The sequence below is a fragment of the Salvelinus alpinus genome, chromosome 3 (genome assembly GCF_045679555.1).
Source record: "Salvelinus alpinus chromosome 3, SLU_Salpinus.1, whole genome shotgun sequence".
Lineage (NCBI taxonomy): Eukaryota > Metazoa > Chordata > Actinopteri > Salmoniformes > Salmonidae > Salvelinus > Salvelinus alpinus.
The window spans coordinates 82,852,646-82,879,007 of NC_092088.1; the positions used below are offsets into that span (position 1 = coordinate 82,852,646).

A 26,362-nucleotide genomic window follows, 5' to 3' on the forward strand; every position below is an offset into this window, starting at 1 on the left:
ACTGGAATGGTATATTTGCAGTAGAAGAATGTGCAAAGTAAAGATATAAATAATGGGGTGCAAAGGAGCAAAATAAATAAATAAATAAATAAATACAGTAGGGGGAGAGGTAGTTGTTTGGGCTAAATTATAGATGAGCTATGTACAGGTGCAGTAATCTGTGAGCTGCTCTGACAGCTGGTGCTTAAAGCTAGTGAGGGAGATAAGTGTTTCCAGTTTCAGGGATTTTTGTAGTTCATTCCAGTCATTGGCAGCAGAGAACTGGAAGGAGAGCCAGCCGAATTAAGAATTGGTTTTGGGGGTGACCAGAGAGATATACCTGCTGGAGCGCGTGCTACAGGTGGGTGCTCCTATGGTGACCAGAGAGCTGAGATAAGGGGGGACTTTACCTAGCAGGGTCTTGTAGATGACCTGGAGCCAGTGGGTTTGGCGACAAGTATGAAGCGAGGGCCAGCCAACGAGAGCGTACAGGTCGCAGTGGTGGGTAGTAAATGGGGCTTTGGTGACAAAACGGATGGCACTGTGATAGATTGCATCCAATTTATTGAGTAGGGTATTGGAGGCTATTTTGTAAATGACATCGCTGAAGTCGAGGATCGGTAGGATGGTCAGTTTTACGAGGGTATGTTTGGCAGCATGAGTGAAGGATGCTTTGTTGTGAAATAGGAAGCCAATTCTAGATTTAACTTTGGATTGGAGATGTTTGATGATAGTCTGGAAAGAGAGTTTACAGTCTAACCAGGCACATAGGTATTTGTAGTTGTTCACATATTCTAAGTCAGAACCGTCCAGAGTAGTGATGTTGGACGGGCGGGCAGGTGCAGGCAGCGATCGGTTTAAGAGCATGCATTTAGTTTTACTTGTATTTAAGAGCAATTGGAGGCCACGGAAGGAGAGTTGTATGGCATTGAAGCATGTCTGGAGGGTTGTTAACACAGTATCCAAAGAAGGGCCAAAAGTATACAGAATGGTGTCGTCTGCGTAGAGGTGGATCAGAGACTCACCAGCAGCAAGAGCGACATTATTGACGTATACAGAGAAGAGAGTCGGTCCAAGAATTGAACCCTGTGGCACCCCCATAGAGACTGCCAGAGGCCCGGACAACAGGCCCTCCGATTTGACACACTGAACTCTATCAGAGAAGTAGTTGGTGAACCAGGCGAAGCAATCATTTGAGAAACCAAGGCTATCGAGTCTGCCGATGAGGATGTGGTGATTGACAGAGTCGAAAGCCTTGGCCAGGTCAATGAATATGGCTGCACAGTATTGTTTCTTATCGATGGCGGTTAGGATATCGTTTAGGAACTTGAGCGTGGCTAAGGTGCACCCATGACCAGCTCTGAAACCAGATTGCATTGCGGAGAAGGTATGGTGGGATTCGAAATGGTCGGTAATCTGTTTATTGACTTGGCTTTCAAAGACCTTAGAAAGGCAGGGTAGGATAGATATAGGTCTGTAGCAGTTTGGGTCAAGAGTGTCCCCCCCTTTGAAGAGGGGGATGACTGCAGCTGCTTTCCAATCTTTGGGAATCTCAGACGACACGAAAGAGAGGTTGAACAGGCTAGTAATAGGGGTTGCAACAATTTCGGCAGATCATTTTAGAAAGAAAGGGTCCAGATTGTCTAGCCCGGCTGATTTGTAGGGGTCCAGATTTTGCAGCTCTTTCAGAACATCAGCTGACTGGATTTGGGAGAAGGAGAAATGGGGAAGGCTTGGGCGAGTTGCTGTCGGGGGTGCAGTGCTGTTGACCGGGGTAGGGGTAGCCAGGTGGAAAGCATGGCCAGCCGTAGAAAAATGCTTATTGAAATTCTCAATTATAGTGGATTTATCGGTGGTGACAGTGTTTCCTGTCCTCAGTGCAGTGGGCAGCTGGGAGGAGGTGTTCATATTCTCCATGGACTTTACAGTGTCCCAGAACTTTTTTGAGTTTGTGTTGCAGGAAGCAAATGTCTGCTTGAAAAAGCTAGCCTTGGCTTTTCTAACTGCCAGTGTATATTGGTTTCTAGCTTCCCTGAAACGTTGCATATCACGGGGCTGTTCGATGCTAATGCAGATCGCCATAGGATGTTTTTGTGTTGGTTAAGGGCAGTCAGGTCTGGAGAATACCAAGGGCTGTATCTGTTCCTGGTTCTAAATTTCTTGAATGGGGCATGCTTATTTAAGATGGTGAGGAAGGAATAAAATAAAAAAAACAGGTATCCTCTACTGACGGGATGAGGTCAATATCCTTCCAGGATACCCCGGCCAGGGCGATTAGAAAGGCCTGCTCGCTGAAGTGTTTTAGGGACCGTTTGACAGTGATGAGGGGTGGTCGTTTGACCGCAGACCCATTACGGATGCAGGCAATGAGGCAGTGATCGCTGAGATCTTGGTTGAAAACAACAGAGGTGTATTTAGAGGGCAAGTTGGTTAGGATGATATCTATGAGTGTGCCCGTGTTTACGGCTTTAGGGTGGTACCTGGTCGGTTCATTGATCATTTGTGTGAGATTGAGGGCATCAAGCTTAGATTGTAGGATGGCTGGGGTGTTAAGCATGTTCCAGTTTAGGTTGCCTAGCTGCACGAGCTCTGAATATAGATCGGGGGCAATCAGTTCACATATGGTGTCCAGAGCACAGCTGGGGGCTGAGGGTGGTCTATAGCAGGCGGCAACGGTGAGAGACTTGTTTTTAGAGAGGTGGATTTTTAAAAGTAGAAGTTCAAATTGCTTGGGTACAGACCTGGATAGTAGGACAGAACTCTGCAGGCTATCTTTGCAGTAGATTGCAGCACCGCCCCCTTTGGCCATTCAATCTTGTCTGAAAATATTATAGTTAGGTCTTCCTAAGCCAGGATTCAGACATGGCTAGAACATGCGGGTTGGCAGTGTGTGCTAAAGCAGTGAATAAAACAAACTTAGGGAGGAGGCTTCTAATGTTAATGCATGAAACCAAGGCTATTACGGTTACAGAAGTCATCAAAAGAGAGCGCCTGGGGAATAGGAGTGGAGCTAGGCACTGCAGGGCCTGGATTCACCTCTACATCGCCAGAGGAACAGAGGAGGAGTAGGATAAGGGTACGGCTAAAAGCTATGAGAATTGGTCCTCTAGAACGTCCGGAACAGAGAGTAAAAGGAGGTTTCTGAGGGCGATAAAATAGCTTCAAGGTATAATGTACAGACAAAGGTATGGTAGGATGTGAATACAGTGGAGGTAAACCTAGGTATTGAGTGATGATGAGAGAGATATTGTCTCTAGAAACATAATTGAAACCAGGTGATGTCATCGCATGTGTGGGTGGTGGAACTGAAAGGTTGGATAAGGTATAATGAGCAGGGCTAGAGGCTCTACAGTGAAATAAGCCAATAAACACTAACCAGAACAGCAATGGACAAGGCATATTGACATTAAGGAGAGGCATGCTTAGTCGAGTGATCATAAGGGTCCAGTGAGTAGTGAGGTTGTTTGGGGTAACGACGATTCAGACAGCTAGCTGAGCCATCGGCAAGCTAGCATAGGATGGAAGTCTGATTTTAGCCACCTCGTGCGTTTCCGACGGTAGACTAGTGGGGTTCCGTGTGGTAGAGGGGATCAATCCAATTGGCAAAATAGATATAGTTATAGTGACCCAAGAAAAATTGTCCGATAGATAGACCTATTCAGATAGCAGCCGATAAGACAGCTAACGATTAGCGGGCCGCAGATGGGCGTTCAGGTAATGTCGCGACGGAGGGGCCAGTTGGATAACTCCCTCGGGCAGATAACGTCGGTAGTCCACTTGTGAAGGCCCGGTGGGGCTCCGCATCGGCAGTAAAACGGGTCCGGATAGGTAATTGTAGCCCAGAGGAGTGGCTGATGGAACTCTTCAGCTGGCTAGCTCTGGAATAATTGACGTAAGCCAATAGCCACACGGATAGCAGCTAGCTAGCTGCGAGATCCAGGTGTAAATGTCCAGAGCTTGCGTTTGAAATCCGGGGATATGGAGAGAAAAAAAGGTCCAGTATGTTCTGGTCTGAGTCGCGTTGTACAAACTGGCGATAGCTTTTCGAGCTAAAGGATAGTTGATGACCACAAACCGTGGTTAGCTGAATACGAACGTAAACTGGCTAGCTTCTGGCTAGCTTCTGTCTAGCTTCTGGCTAGCTTCTATTGTACTTTTTTTTATAATGGTGAGGCGGATTGCAGGAGAGTGTTTTGAAGTTGAGTTTTTGGAAAATAAAATATATAAAAGATATGCGAAGAAAGATGTAAATATATATATACATGGGACACGACAAGACGAGGACAAAGGACGTCTGACTGCTATGCCATCTTGGGACTATATTAAGAAGTTTAGATATTGGAGAACTATATTAAGATGTAGAAAGACTAGAGAACTATATTAAGATATGGAAAGACTTGTGGACTATATTAAAAACTTCTTATGGCTGAGATCCCGTTAACGGGATGACAACAGCCAGTGAAAGTGCAGGGCGCCAAATTCAAACAACAAAAATGTCATAATAGAAATTCATCAAACATACAAGTATTATACACCATTTTAAAGATAAAATTGTTGTTAATCCCACCACAGTGTCCAATTTCAAAAAGGCTTTACGACGTAGGCATACCATGCGATTATGTTAGGTCAGCGCCAAGTCACAGAAAAACACAGCCATTTTTCCAGCCAAAGAGAGCAGTCACAAAAAGCAGAAATAGAGATAAAATTAATCACTAACATTTGATGATCTTCATCAGATGACATTCATAGGACTTCATGTTACACAATACATGTATGTTTTGTTCGACAAAGTTCATATTTATATCCAAAAATAGCAGTTTACATTGGCGTGTTATGTTCAGTAATGTTTTGCTTCCAAAACATCCGGTGATTTTGCAGAGAGCCACATCAATTTACAGAAATAATCATAATAAACATTGATAAATGATACAAGTGTTATGCATGGAATTATAGATAAACTTCTCCTTAATGTAACCGCTGTGACAGATTTCAAAAAAGCTTTACAGAAAAAGCACACCATGCAATAATCTGAGTACAGCGCTCAGAGACCAAAACAAGCCATAAAGATACCCGCCATGTTGTGGAGTCAACAGAAGTCAGAAATAGCAGTATAAATATTCACTTACCTTTGATGATCTTCATCAGAATGCACTCCCAGGAATCCCAGTTCCACAATAAATGTTTGATTTGTTCCATAAAATCCATCATTTATGTCCAAATACCTCCTTTTTGTTCGCGCGTTTAGTTCACAAATCCAAATTTGTGAACGCAGGCCAGACGAAAAGTGAAAAAGTTCCATTACAGTTCGTAGAAACATGTCAAACGATGTATAGAATCAATCGATAGGATGTTTTTATCATAAATCTTCAATAATGTTTCAACCGGAGAATTCCTTTGTCTTTAGAAAGGAAAAGGAACGCAGCTAACTCTCACGGGTGTGCGCCTGACTGAGCTCATGGCAATCTGCCAGACCTCTTAGTCAATCAGCTCTTATTCTCTCCCTCTTCACAGTAGAATCCTGAAACAAGGTTCTAAAGACTGTTGACATCTAGTGGAAGCCTTAGGAACTGCAATATGACACCATAGACACTATTGGATAGGCAAAGACTTGAAAACCTACAAACCTCAGATTTCCCACTTCCTGGTTGATTTTTTTCATATGAGTTCTGTTATACTCACAGACATCATTCAAACAGTTTTAGAAACTTTAGAGTGTTTTCTATCCAAATCTACAGGTAGATTTACAGGTAGTTTACTCTGGGTAGTTTACTCTGGGCACCTTATTCATCCAAGCTACTCAATACTGCCCCCAGCCATAAGAAGTTAAGATTTAGAATGAATGGTAGAATATATTAAGATATGGAAAGACTAGTGGAATATATTCAGATGTAGAAAGACTAGAGGACTATATTAAGATATGGAAAGACTAGTGTACTATATTAAGATATGGAAAGATGCTAAATCATTCTCTGCATAGTTATAAAGAAGTTGAGACACAGACACAGTCTTGAGACTTGGGTCTCTTTTGTTGCTGAGCTCAATGATTATATCCTATATGTGTTTTCCAATTTGTGTACACTCACTGCCTTCAACACAGGTGATTGTTGCTGGTCCTGAGAGAAATAACACAAAGAAACAATACATTATTCAAGAGTGTTGGGTTCAGGGTTGGGGTCCTTTCCATTCTTCAGCACAGGTGATTGGTGCTGGTCCTGAGAGAAATAACACAAAGAAACAATACATTATTCAGGAGTGTTGGGTTCAGGGTTGGGGTCCTTACCATTCCAGTCAATTCAGGAAGTACACTGAAATTCTAATTCTAACTATCTTCAGAACTTTTCAATAAGAAACATTTAGAAATGTTATTTGGTCTACCTTCAATTCACTGGAATTGAAATTGAATTGACCCAACGATGTTTGATATAAACGTTCTACCTGTAGCCAATAGCTCATCTGACCTAAGACCTCTCCACCTGACCTGACTTCTCTTCCTGTCAAGGAACAGTTCGGAGCGGCGTAAGGAGAGGTCTCGTGATGCGGCACGCTGTCGTCGTAGTAAGGAGACGGAGGTGTTTTACGAGCTGGCCAATCAGCTGCCCCTCCCAGACAGCGTCAGCTCCCACCTGGACAAAGCCTCCATCATGAGACTGGCCATCAGCTTCCTGCGCACCCGCAAGGTCATCGGTTCAGGTCAGCACTATACCATGCACACATACTGTACATGAAGACACACACATAGAAACACACACACAAAATGCGTGGGTCAGGTGTTAGTTCACCCGCACCCACTCACAACTGCTAATAACCCGTCAGCCGGACTATATGTGATAGATTAACCCGCAAATATAAAATAATACAGTTCCCTTTTTTTCTCTTGAACAATTATTGCATTTTTTTTCCCGCTTTCACGATGATATCCAGTCTCCTAAAAAAAAATATTAGTTTGATCCTCGTTACTTTGACCTTCACCCTTACAAGGCATTGGGTGAACTCTGGAACATGATTCCCATCACAATTGCAGCATTGTGCATCCTCTTCAACACTGATATTCCTTCTGCAAATACTTGACACGTGGCCATTTATGATATTGTAGTGGTTTTTGTACATATGCTTGGACCCTTCTGTGGGCAGTCGCATAGAAAAGAGAAAGAAACATTACGTTTTTTTTATTTCTGAAAAACTTCCCGTTCCTTAACGATTACAAGCATAACCTATAACATGATGCAGCCACCACTATGCTTGAAAATATGGAGAGTGGTACTCCGTAATGTGTTGTATTGAATTTGCCCCAGACATAACACTTTGTATTCAGGACAATAACTTAATTGCTTTGCCAAATATTTTGCATTATTACTTTAGTGCCTTGTTGCAAACATAATTCATGTTTTGGAATATTTTTTATCTCTACAGGCTTCCTTCTTTTCACTTTGTGAATTATAGTAGGTTAGTATTGTGGAGTAGCTACAATGTTGTTGATCCATCCTCAGTTTTCTCCGATCACAGCCATTAAACTCTGTGACTGTTTTAAAGTCACCATTGGCCTCATGGTGAAATCCCTGAACTGTTTCCTTCCTCTCTGGCAACTGAATTAGGAAGGACGCCTGTATCTTTGTAGTGACTGGGTGTATTGATACACCATCCAATAATTTCACCATACTCAAAGGGATATTAAATGTCGGCTTTTTAATTTTATCCATCTATCAATAGATGCCCTTCTTTGCGAGGCACTGGAAAACCTCTCTGGTCTTTGTGGTGGAATCTGTGTTTGAAATGCACTGCTCGACTGAGGGACCTTACAGATAGCAGTATGTGTAGGGTATAGAGATGAGGTAGTCATTCCAAAATCATGTTAAACTCTATTATTGCACGCAGTGAGTCCATGCAATTTATTATTTGAGTTGTTAAGCAAAATGTTACTCCTGAATTTATTTAGGCTTGCCATTACAAAGGGGTTCAATACTTATTGACTCAAGACATTTCAGCTTAACATTTTTAATTCATTTGGTAAAAATTGCAAAAAACATAATTCCACTTTGGTATTATGGAGTATGGCCAGTGACCCAAAATCTCAATTTAATCTATTTTAAATTCAGGCTATAATACAACAAAATGCTGAGAAAAGTAACAAAAATATGAACAAAAATATAAATGCAACAATTTCTAGTTCACAAAGATATTTGATATGGCTTTGAGATACAGAGCGCGCGTTGGCCATTACGAGTGCATAGGCCTCATTAGGTAGGCTACAACTGCAATGTTTTTTTGGCAATCACTGGACTAGTCAAAAATATTTGGAATCACAAGCTGATGAAAGAAGATATTTCTTAAATAACATCTATATTACACTTTTTAATAACGCACTGTGAATTACTTTATAAGATGATAGGCCTAATAATTTGTTCTATTGTGTGATGCCGCAAAAAAAAATGGTGCGACCAAATCATGGGCTGGTGCAACCAACTGAAAAGGTTAGTACCACCAGAGGAAGATGTCCTCCATATGGAAAAGTTGTAATATTGTAGTGGACAAAGATGAGAATACTGTTGGGGGGGACAAAGATGAGAATACTGTTGGGGGGGGGGGGGCAAAGATGAGAATACTGTTGGGGGGGACAAAGATGAGAATACTGTTGGGGGGGACAAAGATGAGAATACTGTTGGGGTGGACAAAGATGAGAATACTGTTGGGGGGGCAAAGATGAGAATACTGTTGGGGGGGACAAAGATGAGAATACTGTTGGGGGGGACAAAGATGAGAATACTGTTGGGGGGGACAAAGATGAGAATACTGTTGGGGGGGACAAAGATGAGAATACTGTTGGGGGGGACAAAGATGAGAATACTGTTGGGGGGGACAAAGATGAGAATACTGTTGGGGGGGACAAAGATGAGAATACTGTTGGGGTGGACAAAGATGAGAATACTGTTGGGGGTGGGGGCAAAGATGAGAATACTGTTGGGGGGGACAAAGATGAGAATACTGTTGGGGGGGGCGGGGGGGGGGGCAAAGATGAGAATACTGTTGGGGTGGACAAAGATGAGAATACTGTTGGGGGGGACAAAGATGAGAATACTGTTGGGGGGGACAAAGATGAGAATACTGTTGGGGGGGACAAAGATGAGAATACTGTTGGGGGGGACAAAGATGAGAATACTGTTGGGGGGGACAAAGATGAGAATACTGTTGGGGGGGACAAAGATGAGAATACTGTTGGGGGGGACAAAGATGAGAATACTGTTGGGGGGGGGGGGGGGGGCAAAGATGAGAATACTGTTGGGGTGGACAAAGATGAGAATACTGTTGGGGGGGACAAAGATGAGAATACTGTTGGGGGGGACAAAGATGAGAATACTGTTGGGGGGGACAAAGATGAGAATACTGTTGGGGGGGACAAAGATGAGAATACTGTTGGGGGGGACAAAGATGAGAATACTGTTGGGGGGGACAAAGATGAGAATACTGTTGGGGGGGGGGGGGGGGGGTAAAGATGAGAATACTGTTGGGGGGGACAAAGATGAGAATACTGTTGGGGGGGACAAAGATGAGAATACTGTTGGGGGGGACAAAGATGAGAATACTGTTGGGGGGGACAAAGATGAGAATACTGTTGGGGGGGACAAAGATGAGAATACTGTTGGGGGGGACAAAGATGAGAATACTGTTGGGGGGGGGGCAAAGATGAGAATACTGTTGGGGGGGACAAAGATGAGAATACTGTTGGGGGGGACAAAGATGAGAATACTGTTGGGGGGGACAAAGATGAGAATACTGTTGGGGGGGACAAAGATGAGAATACTGTTGGGGGGGACAAAGATGAGAATACTGTTGGGGGGGGGGGGGGGCAAAGATGAGAATACTGTTGGGGGGGACAAAGATGAGAATACTGTTGGGGGGGACAAAGATGAGAATACTGTTGGGGGGGACAAAGATGAGAATACTGTTGGGGGGGACAAAGATGAGAATACTGTTGGGGGGGACAAAGATGAGAATACTGTTGGGGGGGACAAAGATGAGAATACTGTTGGGGGGGACAAAGATGAGAATACTGTTGGGGGGGACAAAGATGAGAATACTGTTGGGGGGGACAAAGATGAGAATACTGTTGGGGGGGACAAAGATGAGAATACTGTTGGGGGGGACAAAGATGAGAATACTGTTGGGGGGGACAAAGATGAGAATACTGTTGGGGGGGACAAAGATGAGAATACTGTTGGGGGGGACAAAGATGAGAATACTGTTGGGGGGGGGGGGGGGGGCAAAGATGAGAATACTGTTGGGGGGGACAAAGATGAGAATACTGTTGGGGGGGACAAAGATGAGAATACTGTTGGGGGGGACAAAGATGAGAATACTGTTGGGGGGGACAAAGATGAGAATACTGTTGGGGGGGACAAAGATGAGAATACTGTTGGGGGGGACAAAGATGAGAATACTGTTGGGGGGGACAAAGATGAGAATACTGTTGGGGGGGACAAAGATGAGAATACTGTTGGGGGGGGGGGGGGGGCAAAGATGAGAATACTGTTGGGGTGGACAAAGATGAGAATACTGTTGGGGGGGACAAAGATGAGAATACTGTTGGGGGGGACAAAGATGAGAATACTGTTGGGGGGGACAAAGATGAGAATACTGTTGGGGGGGACAAAGATGAGAATACTGTTGGGGGGGACAAAGATGAGAATACTGTTGGGGGGGACAAAGATGAGAATACTGTTGGGGGGGGGCAAAGATGAGAATACTGTTGGGGGGGACAAAGATGAGAATACTGTTGGGGGGGACAAAGATGAGAATACTGTTGGGGGGGACAAAGATGAGAATACTGTTGGGGGGGACAAAGATGAGAATACTGTTGGGGGGGACAAAGATGAGAATACTGTTGGGGGGGACAAAGATGAGAATACTGTTGGGGGGGACAAAGATGAGAATACTGTTGGGGGGGACAAAGATGAGAATACTGTTGGGGGGGACAAAGATGAGAATACTGTTGGGGGGGACAAAGATGAGAATACTGTTGGGGGGGACAAAGATGAGAATACTGTTGGGGGGGGGGGGGGGGGGCAAAGATGAGAATACTGTTGGGGTGGACAAAGATGAGAATACTGTTGGGGGGGACAAAGATGAGAATACTGTTGGGGGGGACAAAGATGAGAATACTGTTGGGGGGGACAAAGATGAGAATACTGTTGGGGGGGACAAAGATGAGAATACTGTTGGGGGGGACAAAGATGAGAATACTGTTGGGGGGGACAAAGATGAGAATACTGTTGGGGGGGACAAAGATGAGAATACTGTTGGGGGGGGGGCAAAGATGAGAATACTGTTGGGGGGGACAAAGATGAGAATACTGTTGGGGGGGACAAAGATGAGAATACTGTTGGGGGGGACAAAGATGAGAATACTGTTGGGGGGGACAAAGATGAGAATACTGTTGGGGGGGGGGGGGACAAAGATGAGAATACTGTTGGGGGGGACAAAGATGAGAATACTGTTGGGGGGGACAAAGATGAGAATACTGTTGGGGGGGACAAAGATGAGAATACTGTTGGGGGGGACAAAGATGAGAATACTGTTGGGGGGGACAAAGATGAGAATACTGTTGGGGGGGGGGGGGGGGGGGGCAAAGATGAGAATACTGTTGGGGGGGACAAAGATGAGAATACTGTTGGGGGGGACAAAGATGAGAATACTGTTGGGGGGGACAAAGATGAGAATACTGTTGGGGGGGACAAAGATGAGAATACTGTTGGGGGGGACAAAGATGAGAATACTGTTGGGGGGGAGCAAAGATGAGAATACTGTTGGGGGGGACAAAGATGAGAATACTGTTGGGGGGGACAAAGATGAGAATACTGTTGGGGGGGACAAAGATGAGAATACTGTTGGGGGGGACAAAGATGAGAATACTGTTGGGGGGGACAAAGATGAGAATACTGTTGGGGGGGACAAAGATGAGAATACTGTTGGGGGGGACAAAGATGAGAATACTGTTGGGGGGGACAAAGATGAGAATACTGTTGGGGGGGACAAAGATGAGAATACTGTTGGGGGGGACAAAGATGAGAATACTGTTGGGGGGGACAAAGATGAGAATACTGTTGGGGGGGACAAAGATGAGAATACTGTTGGGGGGGACAAAGATGAGAATACTGTTGGGGGGGGGGCAAAGATGAGAATACTGTTGGGGGGGGGGCAAAGATGAGAATACTGTTGGGGGGGACAAAGATGAGAATACTGTTGGGGGGGGGGGACAAAGATGAGAATACTGTTGGGGGGGACAAAGATGAGAATACTGTTGGGGGGGGGGGGCAAAGATGAGAATACTGTTGGGGGGGACAAAGATGAGAATACTGTTGGGGGTGGGGGCAAAGATGAGAATACTGTTGGGGGGGGCAAAGATGAGAATACTGTTGGGGGGGACAAAGATGAGAATACTGTTGGGGGGGACAAAGATGAGAATACTGTTGGGGGTGGGGGCAAAGATGAGAATACTGTTGGGGGGGGCAAAGATGAGAATACTGTTGGGGGGGACAAAGATGAGAATACTGTTGGGGGGGGGGCAAAGATGAGAATACTGTTGGGGGGGACAAAGATGAGAATACTGTTGGGGGGGACAAAGATGAGAATACTGTTGGGGGGGACAAAGATGAGAATACTGTTGGGGGGGACAAAGATGAGAATACTGTTGGGGGGGACAAAGATGAGAATACTGTTGGGGGGGACAAAGATGAGAATACTGTTGGGGGGGACAAAGATGAGAATACTGTTGGGGGGGACAAAGATGAGAATACTGTTGGGGGGGACAAAGATGAGAATACTGTTGGGGGGGACAAAGATGAGAATACTGTTGGGGGGGACAAAGATGAGAATACTGTTGGGGGGGGGGGGCAAAGATGAGAATACTGTTGGGGGGGACAAAGATGAGAATACTGTTGGGGGGGACAAAGATGAGAATACTGTTGGGGGGGACAAAGATGAGAATACTGTTGGGGGGGACAAAGATGAGAATACTGTTGGGGGGGACAAAGATGAGAATACTGTTGGGGGGGGGGGGGGCAAAGATGAGAATACTGTTGGGGGGGACAAAGATGAGAATACTGTTGGGGGTGGGGGCAAAGATGAGAATACTGTTGGGGGGGACAAAGATGAGAATACTGTTGGGGGGGGCAAAGATGAGAATACTGTTGGGGGGGACAAAGATGAGAATACTGTTGGGGGGGAGCAAAGATGAGAATACTGTTGGGGGGGACAAAGATGAGAATACTGTTGGGGGGGACAAAGATGAGAATACTGTTGGGGGGGACAAAGATGAGAATACTGTTGGGGGGGACAAAGATGAGAATACTGTTGGGGGGGACAAAGATGAGAATACTGTTGGGGGGGACAAAGATGAGAATACTGTTGGGGGGGACAAAGATGAGAATACTGTTGGGGGGGACAAAGATGAGAATACTGTTGGGGGGGACAAAGATGAGAATACTGTTGGGGGGGACAAAGATGAGAATACTGTTGGGGGGGACAAAGATGAGAATACTGTTGGGGGGGAGCAAAGATGAGAATACTGTTGGGGGGGACAAAGATGAGAATACTGTTGGGGGGGACAAAGATGAGAATACTGTTGGGGGGGACAAAGATGAGAATACTGTTGGGGGGGACAAAGATGAGAATACTGTTGGGGGGGACAAAGATGAGAATACTGTTGGGGGGGACAAAGATGAGAATACTGTTGGGGGGGGGGGGCAAAGATGAGAATACTGTTGGGGTGGGACAAAGATGAGAATACTGTTGGGGGGGACAAAGATGAGAATACTGTTGGGGGGGACAAAGATGAGAATACTGTTGGGGGGGACAAAGATGAGAATACTGTTGGGGGGGACAAAGATGAGAATACTGTTGGGGGGGACAAAGATGAGAATACTGTTGGGGGGGACAAAGATGAGAATACTGTTGGGGGGGGGGGGGGGGGGGCAAAGATGAGAATACTGTTGGGGGGGACAAAGATGAGAATACTGTTGGGGGGGACAAAGATGAGAATACTGTTGGGGGGGACAAAGATGAGAATACTGTTGGGGGGGACAAAGATGAGAATACTGTTGGGGGGGACAAAGATGAGAATACTGTTGGGGGGGGGGCAAAGATGAGAATACTGTTGGGGGGGACAAAGATGAGAATACTGTTGGGGGTGGGGCAAAGATGAGAATACTGTTGGGGGGGACAAAGATGAGAATACTGTTGGGGGGGGCAAAGATGAGAATACTGTTGGGGGGGACAAAGATGAGAATACTGTTGGGGGGGGGGGCAAAGATGAGAATACTGTTGGGGGGGACAAAGATGAGAATACTGTTGGGGGGGACAAAGATGAGAATACTGTTGGGGGGGACAAAGATGAGAATACTGTTGGGGGGGACAAAGATGAGAATACTGTTGGGGGGGACAAAGATGAGAATACTGTTGGGGGGGACAAAGATGAGAATACTGTTGGGGGGGACAAAGATGAGAATACTGTTGGGGGGGACAAAGATGAGAATACTGTTGGGGGGGACAAAGATGAGAATACTGTTGGGGGGGACAAAGATGAGAATACTGTTGGGGGGGACAAAGATGAGAATACTGTTGGGGGGGACAAAGATGAGAATACTGTTGGGGGGGACAAAGATGAGAATACTGTTGGGGGGGACAAAGATGAGAATACTGTTGGGGGGGACAAAGATGAGAATACTGTTGGGGGGGACAAAGATGAGAATACTGTTGGGGGGGACAAAGATGAGAATACTGTTGGGGGGGACAAAGATGAGAATACTGTTGGGGGGGGGGGGGGGGGCAAAGATGAGAATACTGTTGGGGGGGACAAAGATGAGAATACTGTTGGGGGGGACAAAGATGAGAATACTGTTGGGGGGGACAAAGATGAGAATACTGTTGGGGGGGACAAAGATGAGAATACTGTTGGGGGGGACAAAGATGAGAATACTGTTGGGGGGGACAAAGATGAGAATACTGTTGGGGGGGACAAAGATGAGAATACTGTTGGGGGGGACAAAGATGAGAATACTGTTGGGGGGGACAAAGATGAGAATACTGTTGGGGGGGACAAAGATGAGAATACTGTTGGGGGGGACAAAGATGAGAATACTGTTGGGGGGGACAAAGATGAGAATACTGTTGGGGGGGACAAAGATGAGAATACTGTTGGGGGGGACAAAGATGAGAATACTGTTGGGGGGGACAAAGATGAGAATACTGTTGGGGGGGACAAAGATGAGAATACTGTTGGGGGGGACAAAGATGAGAATACTGTTGGGGGGGACAAAGATGAGAATACTGTTGGGGGGGGGGGGGCAAAGATGAGAATACTGTTGGGGGGGACAAAGATGAGAATACTGTTGGGGGGGGGGGGACAAAGATGAGAATACTGTTGGGGGGGACAAAGATGAGAATACTGTTGGGGGGGGGGGGCAAAGATGAGAATACTGTTGGGGGGGACAAAGATGAGAATACTGTTGGGGGGGGGGGGGCAAAGATGAGAATACTGTTGGGGGGGACAAAGATGAGAATACTGTTGGGGGTGGGGGCAAAGATGAGAATACTGTTGGGGGGGGCAAAGATGAGAATACTGTTGGGGGGGGCAAAGATGAGAATACTGTTGGGGGGGACAAAGATGAGAATACTGTTGGGGGTGGGGGCAAAGATGAGAATACTGTTGGGGGGGGCAAAGATGAGAATACTGTTGGGGGGGGCAAAGATGAGAATACTGTTGGGGGGGACAAAGATGAGAATACTGTTGGGGGGGGGGGGCAAAGATGAGAATACTGTTGGGGGGGACAAAGATGAGAATACTGTTGGGGGGGACAAAGATGAGAATACTGTTGGGGGGGACAAAGATGAGAATACTGTTGGGGGGGACAAAGATGAGAATACTGTTGGGGGGGACAAAGATGAGAATACTGTTGGGGGGGACAAAGATGAGAATACTGTTGGGGGGGACAAAGATGAGAATACTGTTGGGGGGGGGGGGGGGGGGCAAAGATGAGAATACTGTTGGGGGGGACAAAGATGAGAATACTGTTGGGGGGGACAAAGATGAGAATACTGTTGGGGGGGACAAAGATGAGAATACTGTTGGGGGGGACAAAGATGAGAATACTGTTGGGGGGGACAAAGATGAGAATACTGTTGGGGGGGGGGGGGGGGGGCAAAGATGAGAATACTGTTGGGGGGGACAAAGATGAGAATACTGTTGGGGGTGGGGGCAAAGATGAGAATACTGTTGGGGGGGGCAAAGATGAGAATACTGTTGAGGGGGGCAAAGATGAGAATACTGTTGGGGGGGACAAAGATGAGAATACTGTTGGGGGTGGGGGCAAAGATGAGAATACTGTTGGGGGGGGCAAAGATGAGAATACTGTTGGGGGGGGCAAAGATGAGAATACTGTTGGGGGGGACAAAGATGAGAATACTGTTGGGGGGGGGGGCAAAGATGAGAATACTGTTGGGGGGGACAAAGATGAGAATACTGTTGGGGGGGACAAAGATGAGAATACTGTTGGGGGGGACAAAGATGAGAATACTGTTGGGGGGGACAAAGATGAGAATACTGTTGGGGGGGACAAAGATGAGAATACTGTTGGGGGGGACAAAGATGAGAATACTGTTGGGGGGGACAAAGATGAGAATACTGTTGGGGGGGGGGGGGGGGGGCAAAGATGAGAATACTGTTGGGGGGGACAAAGATGAGAATACTGTTGGGGGGGACAAAGATGAGAATACTGTTGGGGGGGACAAAGATGAGAATACTGTTGGGGGGGACAAAGATGAGAATACTGTTGGGGGGGACAAAGATGAGAATACTGTTGGGGGGGACAAAGATGAGAATACTGTTGGGGGGGACAAAGATGAGAATACTGTTGGGGGGGACAAAGATGAGAATACTGTTGGGGGGGGGCAAAGATGAGAATACTGTTGGGGGGGACAAAGATGAGAATACTGTTGGGGGGGACAAAGATGAGAATACTGTTGGGGGGGACAAAGATGAGAATACTGTTGGGGGGGACAAAGATGAGAATACTGTTGGGGGGGACAAAGATGAGAATACTGTTGGGGGGGGGGGGGGGGGGCAAAGATGAGAATACTGTTGGGGGGGACAAAGATGAGAATACTGTTGGGGGGGACAAAGATGAGAATACTGTTGGGGGGGACAAAGATGAGAATACTGTTGGGGGGGACAAAGATGAGAATACTGTTGGGGGGGACAAAGATGAGAATACTGTTGGGGGGGACAAAGATGAGAATACTGTTGGGGGGGACAAAGATGAGAATACTGTTGGGGGGGGGGGGGCAAAGATGAGAATACTGTTGGGGGGGGACAAAGATGAGAATACTGTTGGGGGGGACAAAGATGAGAATACTGTTGGGGGGGACAAAGATGAGAATACTGTTGGGGGGGGGGGGGGGGGCAAAGATGAGAATACTGTTGGGGGGGACAAAGATGAGAATACTGTTGGGGGTGGGGGCAAAGATGAGAATACTGTTGGGGGGGGCAAAGATGAGAATACTGTTGGGGGGGGCAAAGATGAGAATACTGTTGGGGGGGACAAAGATGAGAATACTGTTGGGGGTGGGGGCAAAGATGAGAATACTGTTGGGGGGGGCAAAGATGAGAATACTGTTGGGGGGGGCAAAGATGAGAATACTGTTGGGGGGGACAAAGATGAGAATACTGTTGGGGGGGGGGGCAAAGATGAGAATACTGTTGGGGGGGGGGGCAAAGATAAGAATACTGTTGGGGGGAGCAAATATGACAATACTGTTGGGGGGGGGGGAAAAGATGAGAATACTGTTGGGGGAGGCAAAGATGAGAATACTGTTGTGGGGGGGTGGCAAAGATGAGAATACTGTTGGGGGGGGCAAAGATGAGAATACTGTTGGGGGGGGGAAAGATGAGAATACTGTTGTGGGGGAGCAAAGATGAGAATACTGTTGGGGGGGGGGGCAAAGATGAGAATACTGTTGTGGGGGAGCAAAGATGAGAATACTGTTGGGGGGGAGCAAAGATGAGAATACTGTTGGGGGGGGGGGGGGAGATGAGAATACTGTTGTGGGGGAGCAAAAATGAGAATACTGTTGGGGGGGAGCAAAGATGAGAATACTGTTGGGGGGGAGCAAAGATGAGAATACTGTTGTGGGGGAGCAAAGATGAGAATACTGTTGGGGGGGGGAGCAAAGATGAGAATACTGTTGGGGGGGAGCAAAGATGAGAATACTGTTGTGGGGGAGCAAAGATGAGAATACTGTTGTGGGGGAGCAAAGATGAGAATACTGTTGGGGGGGGGGGGGGGAGATGAGAATACTGTTGTGGGGGAGCAAAGATGAGAATACTGTTGGGGGGGGGGGGGAGATGAGAATACTGTTGAGGGGACAAAGATGAGAATACTGTTGAGGGGACAAAGATGAGAATACTGTTGAGGGAGCAAAGATGAGAATACTGTTGAGGGTGCAAAGATGAGAATACTGTTGAGGGAGCAAAGATGAGAATACTGTTGAGGGAGCAAAGATGAGAATACTGTTGTGGGGGAGCAAAGATGAGAATACTGTTGGGGGGGGGGGGGGAGATGAGAATACTGTTGTGGGGGAGCAAAGATGAGAATACTGTTGGGGGGGGGGGGGGGGGAGATGAGAATACTGTTGAGGGGACAAAGATGAGAATACTGTTGAGGGGACAAAGATGAGAATACTGTTGAGGGAGCAAAGATGAGAATACTGTTGAGGGTGCAAAGATGAGAATACTGTTGAGGGAGCAAAGATGAGAATACTGTTGAGGGAGCAAAGATGAGAATACTGTTGAGGGGGCAAAGATGAGAATACTGTTGAGGGAGCAAAGATGAGAATACTGTTGGGGGGGGGGGGGCAAAGATGAGAATACTGTTGAGGGGGGGGGCAAAGATGAGAATACTGATGGAGGGGGGCAAAGTGTACACAGAAGTGTATTGCGGCATATCACAACGTGTTGCTGAACTTATAAGTGGCATGGTTTTCCATGTTTGAAGGCCTATATATTTATATTTATGCAGCCATTCAGACAGCTGTGAATGGCTGCATCTCACTCACATTAGTAGGCTGTAGGCTATGTTTTGGTTATTTGGATCTCCATTCGCCTTTTGTTTACTGCGTTTGTTTACTGTTAATGTAACTAGCGTACATATACTGTAGATGGTGTCATGCCTTTATCGATCTGATGTTTTGTTTTGTTCTGCTCGCGTTCATGCGTTCGCATTCGCAGTTGTGTCCTTATTCTAAACCAAACTCCTCTTCTGTATTTTGGTTTGCATGCATGAATAACTCGTCTACTACTTTAAGCATTTAGTTTGCATTATTTTGGTAAGACAGCTGTGTGTACGGCTGCATTCATATAGGTTGTTTGTAATTGGTGAAATACCCTATCTATCTTGAAGCCTATATTTATTACCAAAACAGCGGAGATTGGCACGAAATCTGTAACCTACCTGTCACTTCAAAAACACTCAATGATCTTGGCATTTGAACTTCATGTTTATTGTGGTATAGTGTGATTATATAAGCATTCAATATAATTCCAATGCAAGATCCCAAAAAATGGTGCCCTCTAGCCGATTTCAACTGTCCACTTAGTCACTTTATCCTGGCGCCGGGTCTGGCCACCACCCAAAAGGGCACTTTGGAGACTGGAAGGGCAAAGGAGCCTGTGCTCTTTACAGGTAGAGCCCTATCTGTGCACGTGCCTGCCCTAAACCCGCCTGCCCCAGAGATATAATGGTGCGGACTGCGGGTTATGAGTCAATCTGCGCATCACTAACACACAAACGCACATCAAAGTACCTTCACCACCTTTTTCCTCATAAAGCTTATGCTTATCACTACTATCAATGCATACATTTATATTTTATATATATTTACAGTACCAGTCAAAAGTTTGGACACACCTACTCATTAAAGGGTTTTTCTTTATTTTTACTATTTTCTATATTGTAAAATAATAGTGAAGACATCAACACTATGAAATAACACATATGGAGTCATGTAGTAACCAAAAAAGTGTTAAACAAATCAAAATATATTTTATATTTGAGATTCTTCAAAGTAGCCACCCTTTGCCTTGATGACAGCTTTGCAAACTCTTGGCATTTTCTCAACCAGCTTCATGAGGTAGTCACCTGGAATGCATTTCAATTAACAGGTGTTGTCGCGATCGTGTGTAGAGACGGACCAAGGCGCAGCGTACGTAGAGTTCCACATCTTTATTATCAAGTGAAACTTCAAACAAAAACAAATAAAGAACCACCGAAACGTGACTACGTAGTGCACAAGCACAAACACAAAATAATATCCCACAAACACAGGTGGGGAAAAACAGCTACTTAAATATGATCCCCAATTAGAGGCAACGATTACCAGCTGCCTCTAATTGGGAACCAAACCAAAACACCAACATAGAAATTTTAAACTAGAACACCCCCTCGTCACGCCCTGACCTACTACACCATAGAGAAACAAGGGCTCTCTATGGTCAGGGCGTGACAGTACCCCCTCCCAAAGGTGCGGACTCCGGCCGCAAAACCTGAAACCAAATGGGAGGGTTAGGGGGATGACTAGTGTCGGTGGCGGCCCCGGTGCGGGTTGTAGCCCCCCCCCCCCCCCCCCAGACCCCTGATCCGACCATGGCGCCGGGCTGAATGACGTGCCTGGACTGGGAATCGGCACAGAGAAGGGCTCCGGCCCTGGAGCTGGGTTGGACGCCGTGCCTAGACTGGGCATCGGTGCAGAGGAAGGCTCCGGCCATGGAGCTGGACTGGACTTCGTGCTTGGACTGGACACCGGCACAGAGGAAGGCTCCGACCTTGGATTGGGACTGGACACCGTGCTTGGACTGGGCATCGGCGCAGAGGAAGGCTCCGGCCCTGGAGCTGGACTAAACTCCTTGCCTGGAAGCTCCGGACTGTCACAGGAGGTTCTGGACTGTGGACCGTCTCAGGAGGTTCCGGACTGTGGACCGTCTCAGGAGGTTCCGGACTGTGGACCGTCTCAGGAGGTTCCGGACTGTGGACCGTCTCAGGAGGTTCCGGACTGTGGACCGTCTCAGGAGGTTCCGGACTGTGGACCGTCTCAGGAGGTTCCTGACTGTGGATCGTCTCAGGAGGTTCCTGACTGTGGATCGTCTCAGGAGGTTCCTGACTGTGGATCGTCTCAGGAGGTACCGGACTGTGGATCGTCTCAGGAGGTTCCGGACCGTGGACCATCTCAGGAGGTTCCGGACCGGGAACCGTCGCCGGAAGCTCTGGACTGGGAACCGTCGCCGGAAGCTCTGGACTGGGAACCGTCGCCGGAAGCTCTGGACTGGGAACCGCCGCCGGAAGCTCTGGACTGTGAATGTGCACTGGAGGCCTAGTGTGTGGAGCCGGTACAGGTGGCACCGGACTGGTGACACGCACTTCAGGGCGAGTCCGGGGAGCAGGCACAGGATGTACCGGACTGGGGAGGCGGACTGGAGACCTGATGCGTGGGGCCTGTACAGGTTGCACCGAACTGGTGACACACACTTCAGGGCGAGTGCGGGGAGCAGGCACAGGATGTACCGGACTGGGGAGGCGGACTGGAGACCTGATGCGTGGGGCCTGTACAGGTTGCACCGGACTGGTGACACACACTTCAGGGCGAGTGCGAGGAGCAGGCACAGGACGTACCGGACTGGGGAGGCGCACTGGAGGCTTGATGCGTGGAGCTGGCACAGGTGGCACCGGACTGGTGACACGCACTTCAGGGCGAGTGCGAGGAGGAGACACAGGACGTACCGGACTGGGGAGGCGCACTGGAGGCCTGATACGTGGGGCCGGAACAGGTTGCACCAGACTGCTAACCGGATCCCCTGGTCGGATGTGGAGCAGAACACAGTTGCACAACATCTCTCTCATCTCTGTCTCTCCTAACTTCCCCAATGCCTCCGTGACCGTCTCTGGCACTTCAGGGCGAGTGCAGGAAGCAGGCACAGGACGTACCGGGCTGGGGACACGCACTTCAGGGAGAGTGCGAGGAGGAGACACAGGACGTACCGGATTGGGGAGGCGCACTGGAGGCCAGATGCGTGGAGCCGGCCCAGGTTTCACCGGACTGATGACACACTCCGCACTGTGAGTGCGGGGAGCTGGCACAGGACGTACTGGGCTGTGGAGGCGCTCTGGAGACCTGGTGCGTGGAGCCGGCACAGGTTTTACCAGACTGATCGCATGCTCCTCAGGACGAGTACGGGGAGCTGACTCCCTCCGTTCACTCCCCTCCAATTTCTACATCCTCTCCCACACGGGCTCTGGTTCACTCCCCGGCTCCGCCGACCACCCCGTGTACCCCCCCAAAAAAGATTTGGGCTGTTTTTTGGGCTTTCTAAGTGGCCGCGAACCTCGGCGTCGTCACTGTCCTCCCTTCTCTCCTTAAGTCTGCCGCCAAGGAAGGCGATCCTGTCCTGCCAGGATTTCCTCCCAAGTCCAGGATTCCCATCCTGGGCAAGCTGCTTGGTCCTGTTATGGTGGGATATTCTGTCACGATCGTGTGTAGAGGCGGACCAAGGCGCAGCGTACGTAGAGTTCCACATCTTTATTATCAAGTGAAACTTCGAACAAAAACAAATAAAGATCAAACGAAACGTGACTACGTAGTGCACAAACACAAAATAATATCCCACAAACACAGGTGGGAAAAACAGCTACTTAAATATGATCCCCAATTAGAGGCAACGATTACCAGCTGCCTCTAATTGGGAACCAAACCAAAACACCAACATAGACATTTTAAACTAGAACACCCCCTCGTCACGCCCTGACCTACTACACAATAGAGAAACAAGGGCTCTCTATGGTCAGTTTATGACAGGTGTGCTTTGTTAAAAGTCTGTTTGCCATCTCTTCTGGTCAAACAGTGTAACTGCATAGCAAAATGTGAAATCTAAGCAAGCCTAAATATCTTATAAGATGATTAAGGTAAAACATTTTGAAATAAGATCAACTACTAGTATTATGCCTTAGTTAAAAGAAGTTAGTTAAAAGAAGATTGGTACAAAGAAACAAGAAAAAAACACATTTTAAGTGAATTTACTCAATAAGATAATTAGGCTTGTTTAGATGTATCTGTTTTGCATTTTTCTACATATAGGTGGTTTAGAGCCAGCTAGAAGGTGTTCTACCTATAGCTGTTTTAGAGCCAGTTAGAATGTGTTCTTCCTGTAGGTGTTTTAGGGCCAGTTAGAATGTGTTTTACTTATAGGTGGTTTAGAGCCCTTTAGAATGTGTTCTACCTACAGGTGGTTTAGAGCCAGCTAGAAGGTGTTCTACCTATAGGTGGTTTTAGGGCCATTTAGAAGGTGTTCTACCTGTAGGTGGTTTAGAGCCAGCTAGAAGGTGTTCTACCTATAGGTGGTTTAGAGCCAGCTAGAAGGTGTTCTACCTATAGGTGGTTTTAGGGCCAGTTAGAAGGTGTTTTACTTATAGGTGGTTTAGAGCCCTTTAGAATGTGTTCTACCTACAGGTGGTTTAGAGCCAGCTAGAAGGTGTTCTACCTATAGGTGGTTTTAGGGCCATTTAGAAGGTGTTCTTCCTGTAGGTGTTTAGGGACAGTTAGAAGGTGTTCTACCTAAAGGTGTTTTATGACCAGTTAGAAGGTGTTTTACTTATAGGTGTTTTAGAGCCAGTTAGAATGTGTTCTACCTAAAGGTGTTTTAGGGCCAGTTAGAAGGTGTTTTACTTATAGGTGTTTTAGGGCCAGTTAGAATGTGTTCTACCTGTAGGTGTTTTAGAGCCAGTTAGAAGGTGTTCTTCCTGTAGGTGTTTTAGGGCCAGTTAGAAGGTGTTCTACCTATAGGTGTTTTAGAGCCAGTTAGAAGGTGTTCTTCCTGTAGGTGTTTTAGGGCCAGTTAGAAGGTGTTCTTCCTGTAGGTGTTTTAGGGCCAGTTAGAATGTGTTCTACCTATAGGTGTTTTAGAGCCAGTTAGAAGGTGTTCTTCCTGTAGGTGTTTTAGGGCCAGTTAGAAGGTGTTCTACCTGTAGGTGTTTTAGAGCCAGTTAGAAGGTGTTCTTCCTGTAGGTGTTTTAGAGCCAGTTAGAAGGTGTTCTTCCTGTAGGTGTTTTAGAGCCAGTTAGAAGGTGTTCTTCCTGTAGGTGTTTTAGGGCCAGTTAGAATGTGTTCTACCTATAGATGTTTTAGAGCCAGTTAGAATGTGTTCTTCCTGTAGGTGTTTTAGGGCCAGTTAGAAGGTGTTCTACCTATAGGTGTTTTAGAGCCAGTTAGAATGTGTTCTTCCTGTAGGTGTTTTAGGGCCAGTTAGAATGTGTTCTACCTATAGGTGTTTTAGAGCCAGTTAGAATGTGTTCTTCCTTTAGGTGTTTTAGGGCCAGTTAGAATGTGTTCTTCCTGTAGGTGTTTTAGAGCCAGTTAGAATGTGTTCTACATATAGATGTTTTAGAGCCAGTTAGAATGTGTTCTTCCTGTAGGTGTTTTAGGGCCAGTTAGAATGTGTTCTTCCTGTAGGTGTTTTAGGGCCAGTTAGAAGGTGTTTTACTTATAGGTGTTTTAGGGCCAGTTAGAAGGTGTTCTACCTATAGGTGTTTTAGAGCCAGTTAGAATGTGTTCTTCCTGTAGGTGTTTTAGGGCCAGTTAGAATGTGTTCTTCCTGTAGGTGTTTTAGGGCCAGTTAGAATGTGTTTTACTTATAGGTGGTTCAGGGCCAGTTAGAAGGTGTTCTACCTATAGGTGTTTTAGAGCCAGTTAGAATGTGTTCTTCCTGTAGGTGTTTTAGAGCCAGTTAGAATGTGTTCTTCCTGTAGGTGTTTTAGGGCCAGTTAGAATGTGTTCTTCCTGTAGGTGTTTTAGAGCCAGTTAGAATGTGTTCTTCCTGTAGGTGTTTTAGGGCCAGTTAGAATGTGTTCTACCTATAGGTGTTTTAGAGCCAGTTAGAATGTGTTCTTCCTGTAGGTGTTTTAGAGCCAGTTAGAATGTGTTCTTCCTGTAGGTGTTTTAGGGCCATTTAGAAGGTGTTCTTCCTGTAGGTGTTTTAGGGCCAGTTAGAAGGTGTTCTACCTATAGATGTTTTAGAGCCAGTTAGAATGTGTTCTTCCTGTAGGTGTTTTAGAGCCAGTTAGAATGTGATCTTCCTGTAGGTGTTTTAGGGCCAGTTAGAAGGTGTTCTTCCTGTGGGTGTTTTAGAGCCAGTTAGAATGTGTTCTTCCTGTAGGTGTTTTAGGGCCAGTTAGAATGTGTTCTTCCTGTAGGTGTTTTAGGGCCAGTTAGAAGCTGTTCTTCCTGTAGGTGTTTTAGAGCCAGTTAGAAGGTGTTCTACCTATAGGTGTTTTAGAGCCAGTTAGAATGTGTTCTTCCTGTAGGTGTTTTAGGGCCAGTTAGAAGCTGTTCTTCCTGTAGGTGTTTTAGAGCCAGTTAGAATGTGATCTTCCTGTAGGTGTTTTAGAGCCAGTTAGAAGGTGTTCTACCTATAGGTGTTTTAGGGTATTTTAGGTCCAGTTATAAGGTGTTCTACCTATAGGTGTTTTAGGGCCAGTTAGAATGTGTTCTACCTATAGGTGTTTTAGAGCCAGTTAGAATGTGTTCTTCCTGTAGGTGTTTTAGAGCCAGTTAGAATGTGTTCTTCCTGTAGGTGTTTTAGAGCCAGTTAGAATGTGTTCTTCCTGTAGGTGTTTTAGGGCCAGTTAGAAGGTGTTCTTCCTGTAGGTGTTTTAGAGCCAGTTAGAATGTGTTCTTCCTGTAGGTGTTTTAGAGCCAGTTAGAAGGTGTTCTTCCTGTAGGTGTTTTAGAGCCAGTTAGAATGTGTTCTTCCTGTAGGTGTTTTAGGGCCAGTTAGAAGGTGTTCTACCTATAGGTGTTTTAGAGCCAGTTAGAATGTGTTCTTCCTGTAGGTGTTTTAGGGCCAGTTAGAATGTGTTCTTCCTGTAGGTGTTTTAGGGCCAGTTAGAAGCTGTTCATCCTGTAGGTGTTTTAGAGCCAGTTAGAATGTGTTCTTCCTGTAGGTGTTTTAGAGCCAGTTAGAAGGTGTTCTTCCTGTAGGTGTTTTAGGGCCAGTTAGAAGGTGTTCTTCCTGTAGGTGTTTTAGAGCCAGTTAGAAGGTGTTCTACCTATAGGTGTTTTAGAGCCAGTTAGAATGTGTTCTTCCTGTAGGTGTTTTAGAGCCAGTTAGAAGGTGTTCTTCCTGTAGGTGTTTTAGAGCCAGTTAGAATGTGTTCTTCCTTTAGGTGTTTTAGAGCCAGTTAGAAGGTGTTCTTCCTGTAGGTGTTTTAGAGCCAGTTAGAAGGTGTTCTTCCTGTTGGTCTTTTAGGGCCAGTTAGAATGTGTTCTTCCTTTAGGTGTTTTAGAGCCAGTTAGA

At 46.5% G+C, this 26,362-nt stretch overlaps 1 protein-coding gene across 2 annotated transcripts in view; it reads left to right on the forward strand.

The window, feature by feature from the left end:
* The window catches only part of LOC139571453 (endothelial PAS domain-containing protein 1-like), a 118,767-nt gene that overhangs the window by 37,124 nt on the left and 55,281 nt on the right, over positions 1-26,362 (forward strand). Inside the window, exon 2 of one of the 2 annotated variants that reach the window (XM_071394339.1) lies at positions 6,479-6,669. In XM_071394339.1, the coding sequence (XP_071250440.1) occupies positions 6,479-6,669 (191 nt within the window). The remainder of the gene's footprint in view (positions 1-6,478; positions 6,670-26,362) is intronic. The other variant, XM_071394340.1, reaches the window with a different exon arrangement.